Below are 8,732 nucleotides of genomic sequence, written 5' to 3' on the forward strand. Positions count from 1 at the left end.
CATTACCATTATCTTACTCTGCAGTGTACTTACATTTGGTTCATTTACTCAAGTCGTGTAATGTCAGGTCGAGCTGACTATAGCCACATGCTCACATCTCCATTCCTGACCGTAAACCTAATCCTGGAAACACATATACACATTAACAAATTATTGAACAGCGTTTTTTGTTTTTTTTAAGACATGATTGCACGAAACAAAAGCCTTGCCTGAGTTTAGTAACAGGGTGCATGTAATGCTGGCCCTATTTTTCATCCTTGTGCAACAGATAATGTATCTTCAAATGTGCCGATCCAGCCAGATCAGAGCGGCTGGGCTGGTGAGGACAGAGCGGATCTCTCAGTCAGTCTGGCACGGTGCCAGTTCTAATGGGTACAGAGAATGTGTTTCTCCGCCGCTTAACCATTAACCCCCCTCACTAACTGACCCCACCAATCATCGAATGTCAGGCCTGTGTAACAGAGTTCCTACGGCCAATGCAGAAGTTATCATCCTCCAACAGAAATTCATTTTCTACTGCTTAATCTGTATAGGCTTGTGGGGAAGTGGGAGCCCATCACAACTGACTATACCCCAAAATGGCCACCATTTAATCACTATTCAGACTTACATTCAACCGCTACGGAATCAATCCCACACTGGCTTCTCGAAAGTCAGCATTGTGTCCACAACACCAACTGCGACCTAGTTTCAGATATAATAAACCAATTAGCAACAATACTAAGGCCACAACCAATGGTGATTCACTCAACAATGTGTTTATAATTGTGATGTGTGGTGCAGAACCCTACTGCATGAATTCAGCGATATTAAAATGTCAGAAGGCTTCAGTGCGGTTCTACACCACTGCAAAAAAAACAAAAAGACAACTACAGCACAATAATAAACGTTTTGTCAAATAAATGCCTTTCTGAAAGTGTCATATCAAAGAGAGCGTTTTGATTTTTCATGCAGCTACAGTAAGTAATGACTGGGGTGGTGCATTTCTCTCTTTTTCGATGAAAAGCGGACTACACGCTGGACCAGCCAATAGCAGGACACATAACAATTCACATCTATGGCCAATTTAGTGTCTTGAAAAGACACCTTCAAAGCAGTTTTGACACAATTTGAAAGAGATGCGAGGTGTTGCATATCAAAACGTAGTTTCTCTTTTTTTTTTCTCTCTCTTTTTTTTAAAGGAGAAAAAAGTAAAAATAAATTTTCAACAATTATACAGTATGTTCAATGCGCCAATTAACATGACATTTGCATTACGGTAGTATTGTTTTTTTAGATGTTTTTGTCCATCTGAGGGGAAGACCATTTTGCCATTTGCTGTCAAATGAAAATGACATCCCGGTGCCTCAGGGCACAGATAATGATCGACGTGGCTCACCTCTTTTCTGGGTTTGCTTTTCTGACATTCGCAAATTGAGCCCTTAGACCTTAAGTTCAACGCACAGTAGTGTATTACAGCTACAAAATGTAGTTTTAAAAGTGCAGTGATAATGACACTATTGAGAGTTTTGCAGAGATGGGGACTTTACCCTATTGTGCCAGCCTGTCCTGTGTCCGCTGTCCACGACTTGGGCACAATTCTATCCTTTCGTCCAACAAACACAGTGACTTAAGTTCCTCCAATGATGAAGTGTAGGTCATTTTTCAACACCACTTTCACGGTCATGGTGTCGCATCAAAACTAAAATAATTATACAACAGCAAACTCAATAGCATACTCGCAAATAATGAAACTATGAAATAAAGATTGAAGAAATATAATTTGCACAAAACATCTATTTTAAATGCTATTTACACTCCTTAGTGCCACAAAACATGCTGGGAATGCATGCCTTACTCTCCTTGTCACAATAGGGAAATTCACAGATGAGCTCAGACCGGGGTCACACTGTAGAGATGGCTGTATTTATTGAACTTTATTCATTTACTCAAAATAAACGCAACTTAAAGTGCTTATTTTGGCGCTCAATTGCTTCTTCACACAGCGCACGTGGAGAGTGATAGAGAGAGAGAGAGAAAGAGAGAGAGAGAGAGCGAGAGAGAGCATTACAAGATTTCATTCTGCTCCAAGTGCAAATACATATATATATATATATATATATATATATATATATATATATATATATATTACATATATATATGTAAATTAAGCTTGTTAGTGAAAAGTGGGCCATCTTGGCTGGCCAATTCCTTTAAAGGCACCGGCGAAAACTCACTTCTAGCCATGCTGAATCGGTCCTTTTTAAAAAACTGATTGTCCTGCGTTCCCTGCCCCAAAAATGGGACTGACGATGAGAGGCAAAACGACTCGCGAAGCATTAGAAGCTGCCTTTCATCTTCTCGCGACCAAGTTTACTGCATGCATAACAACACTGGTGATTTCAGTATGTAAGACGGTAAGATCTTGTCTCCTTTTCCATTTCACTCGCCGGGCTGGCTTTTGTGATCGCACAGGTGGGTGTGTGCTGCGGTCAGCTGCATGGGGGTCAAAAACTAGAGACTATTAAGCCAATAAAAGCATTCTCACATGTGGAGGCATCAGTACCTATATATAGTGCATCGACACATCACCAAGTGGAGAAACTCCGTGTGGGGGCTCGTTACTTTCATGCTGTGACATGAAACTTTCTATATTCTTCAAAGGCATTTGGCTAGGACAGCTATTAGGTCATGTGGTCACTGTGCTGTTTCAGCACCAAAGGGCCATGGACAGCGCCTGAAAGTGACAACACTAAAACTGTACTGTACAGTACTTTCACATGCTCTTGATGATGTTATTATAAAGCCGAACCCGTTGGCGTATCAAGATTGTACTTAAAACTGATGTGTGATTATAGCATATTAAAACAGGCCTTTGAGTAGTTTTTTTCTTCAGGTTAGTTTCACACTCTGTCATTCTATTACTTTTATTTGATACCCTTGACAGATCAGAGTCTTTTCATTTTATAGATATATTTGGGGGGCTGGTAGCAGAGGTGGCGGGTCCAGGGGCAGTAAAGGTGTGTGACCCCCCCCCACACACACACACACAGATTTTGGCCTGCCTTTAATGTGACCCTTTTGCAATTGGTTACCTCCATGTTGGACGCGCCAACAGATCATTGTGACATGCACACGTCACAAGTTGTTCAGCTGCTTCCCATTGGTAGTAGTTCTGAGGAAGAACAGACTAACATAAAAATAGTTATGTTTTGGATAGGCTTTTGCTATTTTTGCGCTGGTAAAGTGTAGAAATACTTTTTACACGTTACTTACTTTTGTAGAGTGATAGTTGCACTTTCAGCCGTTTGTTGAATGGATGACACCGTCAAGCACATCAATATAAGACAACAAGAGCAAAGAGGTACAGCAAGCCAAAACACACATCCAGAATTCTCAATGTCACAGCCCTTGAAGGCAGGCAGGCAGGCACACATAGAACACTACAGCTGTTGTTTTTGTCTCTTGTTTTGTCCAAATGTTTGTTACACTTTATAAAATTTGTTACAATACAGTGCTATTTTTCTTGGAATGGATTATGGCCTTTCAATTTATTTCATTAGAAAATATTGATTTAAAATAAATTAATTAGGTTTGGAGCTTGGTCAAGGGACAAATTAAACCTGTACGTCCACTGGTACCACTGTATTTTCTTGACAGGTTATTGTCTGTTGTTGTTACATGAAATTGTTTTTAAACATTGTGGTTGCATTTTTTTTAAATGGTTGGCTTCAAGTCCGTTCTTTGATGAGGCCACTCCAAAACCTCTTTTTTTTTAACCTTTCAAGGTTGATGTTATTTATCTGAACATTACATTTTCACCAGATGTAAAGAGACACACACCCTCCAAAAAGTTAAACTTTCGTCTCGTCAGTCCACAGAATGTTGGGATTTATTCTCATATTTTTTTGTTGTAGTTGATGCTGTTTTTTTGCAAAGATGAGCCTTATGTTCTTTTCAGTAGGTTTTGCCTTGGAACTCTGCCATAAATGACATTTTTGCCCAGTCTCTTCTATATTGTTGTGAAATAAACACTGACCTTAACTGAGACAAGCGAGACCTGCATTTCTTTAGATATTGTCCTGGGTTCCATTGTGACATCTTGGATGTGTCGTTGCTCAACTCTTGGGGTAATTCTTGTTGGCCGGCCACTTCTCGGAAGGTTCACCACTGTTCCATGTTTTCTCCATTTGTGTTAGGCACTCACCGTTCACCGGAGTTGTACAGCTTTAGGAATTTTTTTTTACCACTTTCCAGTCTGTAAGATGTCTATGACTTTATTTCTCATCTGTTCCTGAATTTCTTTGGCTGTTGATGTTTTATTGTAGCTTTTTGAGATCTTCTGGCCTGACTTCATTTGTAAGACAGGTTTTATTGAAGTGATTTCCTAATCAAACAGATCAGAGCTAATCAGGCTCATGTATGTGTGGTCAGTGAAGGTGAACTCAGTTTTCCCACCCAAAAATGTGATTAGACACAATTATTCCACAACATAACAAGGGGCTCAATTATTTTTTTCTCAAAGGGACAAGTACTTATGCATAACCCACATGCCTTATAATAATTACAATCATAATTGAATAAATACTTGATGTGTTGTTGGGTTAACTTTGTCTGATATTTACACTTTTTGATGATTGTTTGATGTCAAACACACTGCATTGAAACTGCCAAGGAAATTGTGACAATTTTTTATTCACACTCAAAGTAAAACACCATAGAATATATGAAAAGAACATACATACAACGTACAATGCTTTAAATAGAGTTTTACAACTACCCTTATACTTTCACTGGTTGCTGTCGTCACCCTTCGTTTCCATCATCCTCATCCTCCTGGCCATACACTCGCTGCTCACAGGTTGGCCATGGATTTTGGTCCACATTGCAGCCAATGTGGAAAAAACGGTGCAAATGTCTCAACCCATCCGCTATTCTCATCCCCTGGTATGTCCTCTCACGCAGCATCAATTGCATGTAGCAGGTACCTCTAGTTGTGATCCTGATGCTCATAACCTCTCCACCTCCTTGTGAGGAAAAAAATCTGAATAATTAAAAGAGAGTATGGTGGTAATCGCTCCATTCCATGAACATCTATCCAAAAGGTTCCAAGAAATTCATATTTGGTTTTCATATAAATATGCTCTTGACTACACGGCACAGTGGACGAATGGTTAGCACGTCCGCCTTCCTGTAGGCAGTTTGCATGTTCTCTCGTGCCGGCGTGGGTTTTCGCTGGTTTTTCTGCTATCCTTGCACAGTCCAAAAACATGCATGGTAGGTTGATCGAACACTCTAAATTGTCCCTAGGTGAGAGTGTGAGCACGTGTGGTTGTTCGTCTTTGTGTGCCCTGTGATTGGCTGGCAACCAATTCAGGGTGCACCCCGCCTATTGCCCAAAGACAGCTGGGAAATGCTCCAGCAACCACAACCCTTAGGAGGTGAAGTGGTTTAGATAATGGATAAATGGATGTTCTTGACTAATATTGGCACTTTAACAGACAGTTGTGCATATGATGACTTACACAATGAAATCATGTTCAGCTGATAAGTTTAGATCAGCAATATGTATTCATTTGGAAAATGTGTGAAAAGTTGGGCTAATCTTGCTAACTGTAGACATTTGCTCTGGCGTTCTTCAATTGCGAACAATTGCAAGGTGGTTTGGGGATTTGGCCATGTTATTTCGAGAATGTCATTTCTGAGTCAAGAAATGAGCCAAGCCAATTGAGAAAAACTGAAAATGATACTTAATGCCTCATGGGGAAATATATCAATGGATGATGATTAATCCGTTATTATTATTATTATTGGCAGCAAAAGACTTAATTAAATAAACTTTGTTCAGGGCCTCGCGGAGGAGTGGGTCGCCCCTGTGTCAGAAGAGAAAGAGAAGGGGGGTGCAGCCCAGCCAGGGCTTGTCTCAAGTTTGACAGCCCCGCCCATTTCTATGTGTCGCTTTTGCACCTGCTTTACCTTGCCTGCCACTCTGAGCGCAAACCTTCAAGGAGCTTCCTTACCTGCCCGCACTGCAGCTTGTACGCATCTTTTTATCTCCCCCCCGCACGGACCTACAGAGGCATCAACAACCGCAATGACCAGCAGGTATGCAGCGTGAGGAGTGGTAAAAGCGAGCGAGCGAGAGAGAGAGAGAGAGAGAGAGAGAGAGAGACAGGAAGAAGCGTGTATTTGCAGAACGTGGACAGTGGAGAGAAACCCTTGCACAGCGTGGATCTGTAACGGACAGCATGGAATAAGTGATCGTGGCGGTCAGGCTTCACGCCAAGTGTGTTCCTCTGTGAACTTCGCGATGGCTGCTTCTGCTGCTGCTTCTGCTGCTTCTCTAGGGGAAGTTGGTGGCGTCCTAAACGGCATCGACGGTATAATGCACGTCGGATCCCATTTCCTCCTGACCCCAATCGCGGACAGTCCGCCGACCCTGCTGGGGGAGCAATTCTCACCATCGGATAGACTGTCCCGCAGCTCGGCCGCGGATTTAACGCACCTCAAAGGGATCCTGAGGAGGAGACAGTTGTACTGCAGAACTGGTTTCCATCTGGAGATACTTCCGGATGGCACCGTGCAAGGGACAAGAAAGGACCACAGTCGTTTCGGTACATTTACATGTATATTGACCTAAAAGAGATACATCCATACAGTAATGATAAATGCTAAATTGAACACCCTGGCAAAAAAAATCTCACTTACTTGTCAAGTCTGTCATAAAAAAATACTTTTGGTAGTTGTCTCGAAGTTTGAAACATGACTAATACACTCTTATGCTTACTGTTGTGTGTTTTGTGCTGTTACATTTCCAGGTATTTTGGAATTCATAAGCCTTGCTGTTGGCCTAATAAGCATCCGAGGAGTGGACAGTGGACTCTATCTGGGGATGAATGACAAAGGAGAGCTATATGGCTCTGTAAGTACATCTGTAAGTGTATTTTGATAGATAGATAGATAGATGGATTTTTTTATTATTAAAATTTAAGCACAGACAGCTGCCCTCCAGAGACATAACATGATAGAATCAATTGCTAAATGAATGCACATTATATAACATACTATATATGGTGAAATATCTACATTCTTCAACTTCTACTGAATAAATGTTTGCATTAAAGTGCAAGTAACAGTGTTTGGGTTCATGTGTGCAAAAGCTGCACAATTTAAAACCACAATGACCATAAACAATGTTTAAAAATTGTTTTCCTTTTGTTGTCAGGAGAAGCTGACAGCTGAATGTGTCTTCAGGGAGCAGTTTGAGGAGAACTGGTACAACACATACTCGTCTAACCTCTACAAACACGGAGACAAAGGGACACGTTACTTTGTGGCTTTGAATAAAGACGGGACACCAAGGGATGGGACTAAATCCAGGCGGCATCAAAAATTCACACACTTCTTGCCCAGACCTGTTGACCCTGATCGCGTGCCAGAGTTATACAGGGACATTCTGGGCCACAGCTGAGACCTGCCAAGGTCTGGTCCGGAGCAGGAAAAGCTGCTGCCGCCCTTTCCATGCAGGCAGCGAGCAAGACGGGATGGACGCAGGCAGTGCAGGCTGGAGGACAGTGGGCCAACCGGCAGGGATAAAGGCACCGGGGCCCCTCCTAGGAATGCACGGGCATCTCTCAGCAGCCACAGACAGGCGACACTGTCTGACTCTGTCAGTCTGCACGCTCAGCATGACGGGGTCATTTTGTCCGTGTAGACGGAAGAGTCTCAAAGTACCTGCGAGGAATAAGAGTGCAAGCGGAAACGGCCTTCTCCTCTGGTGGGAGACCAGACCAATGAGTCTGTTGGAACGTCTTTGTTTGCATGCTTTGGTCTCTTCACGAGGACTTTGAAGGAAAACAGTGACTTTTTTTTAAGAGCTAAAGTGTAACGATTTATTTATTCCTTTTAGATACATATATTTATGTTATATATTTATTTATTTGAGAATATATTTTTACATTTAGGTATATGCAATATAGAGAAACCACTAGAAACTGTATGAATTATGTAAAGACTGAAACACTGTACTATTATTTTGTCTTATATTCAGAGAAAAGCGCCACAATACTGTAATGACACCAAGGATATGATCAATATGAGTGATATTTGTAATAGACCTTCCTATATTTTCAATGCATCTCACCACAAATACCAGTCACAATTGAACTAACCCATCTGGCACCATTACAGACAAATTGTGTGTCATCAACAAGATCCCCTACAAATTATTCAGGTCAAACAATAAATATGAATGTGATTATGATGTGCTTCACTGTGACAATCAGCGCTAACTTTCATGCATGGTTACTTTAAAAACCATCTTTTAAAGAATCTCACTTTTACTGGTTGCCTTTATCATCCACAGTTTCAACATATAAACCTGCTTACGAGATCAATGTTGTGTTTCTTCATGGGCTCCATCATACTTAGAGACCGCTCGTATAGACTTGATGCACACATAAAAACCTCAAAGTCCACAATGCGCTGAATGGGCCAATTGCAACGGTGACCTCGAGAGCAGCTCTGAGAAATTAGTGGCTGAATAAAAGTGGAGGTCAGAGTGATAAAGATTACGCGACCTCTGCCGCAAGTTTATTTTTGCAATGAAAGTTAAATCTTTTTTTTTTCTTTCAAAAATAAGGGGAATGTGCCGTGTACGTGTGTGGTCAATTCAACAATAATTCTGAAAAAGAATACAACAAACAACTTGCACATTCTCATGAAATCTATTGAGAGCTGTATCTTTACAGATA

At 41.3% G+C, this 8,732-nt stretch overlaps 1 protein-coding gene across 1 annotated transcript; it reads left to right on the plus strand.

Annotated features, from left to right (window-relative positions):
• Window positions 1-5,937: 5,937 nt before the first annotated feature.
• On the plus strand, window positions 5,938-8,375 carry fgf20b (fibroblast growth factor 20b). The gene is made up of 3 exons (XM_088293818.1): window positions 5,938-6,593; window positions 6,798-6,901; window positions 7,205-8,375. The coding sequence occupies exons 1-3, from the start codon at window positions 6,290-6,292 to the stop codon at window positions 7,448-7,450; spliced, it is 654 nt and encodes a 217-aa protein (XP_088149944.1). The 5' UTR covers window positions 5,938-6,289; the 3' UTR covers window positions 7,451-8,375.
• The last annotated feature ends 357 nt before the right edge of the window (window positions 8,376-8,732 follow it).

This window comes from Idiotropiscis lumnitzeri, chromosome 4 (genome assembly GCF_059441095.1).
Source record: "Idiotropiscis lumnitzeri isolate Australia: NSW breed Sydney's pygmy pipehorse chromosome 4, RoL_Ilum_1.0, whole genome shotgun sequence".
Classification (NCBI taxonomy): Eukaryota; Metazoa; Chordata; class Actinopteri; order Syngnathiformes; family Syngnathidae; genus Idiotropiscis; species Idiotropiscis lumnitzeri.

What these genes read in the sequence shown, in the direction of transcription:
- fgf20b (XM_088293818.1), top strand. Translation starts at nt 6,290, where the DNA reads ATGGCTGCTTCTGCTGCTGCTTCTGCTGCTTCTCTAGGGGAAGTTGGT. An exon ending in AAAGGACCACAGTCGTTTCG is followed by an intron (nt 6,594 to 6,797) that starts GTACATTTACAT and finishes TTACATTTCCAG; the next exon opens with GTATTTTGGAATTCATAAGC. An exon ending in AAGGAGAGCTATATGGCTCT is followed by an intron (nt 6,902 to 7,204) that starts GTAAGTACATCT and finishes TTTTGTTGTCAG; the next exon opens with GAGAAGCTGACAGCTGAATG.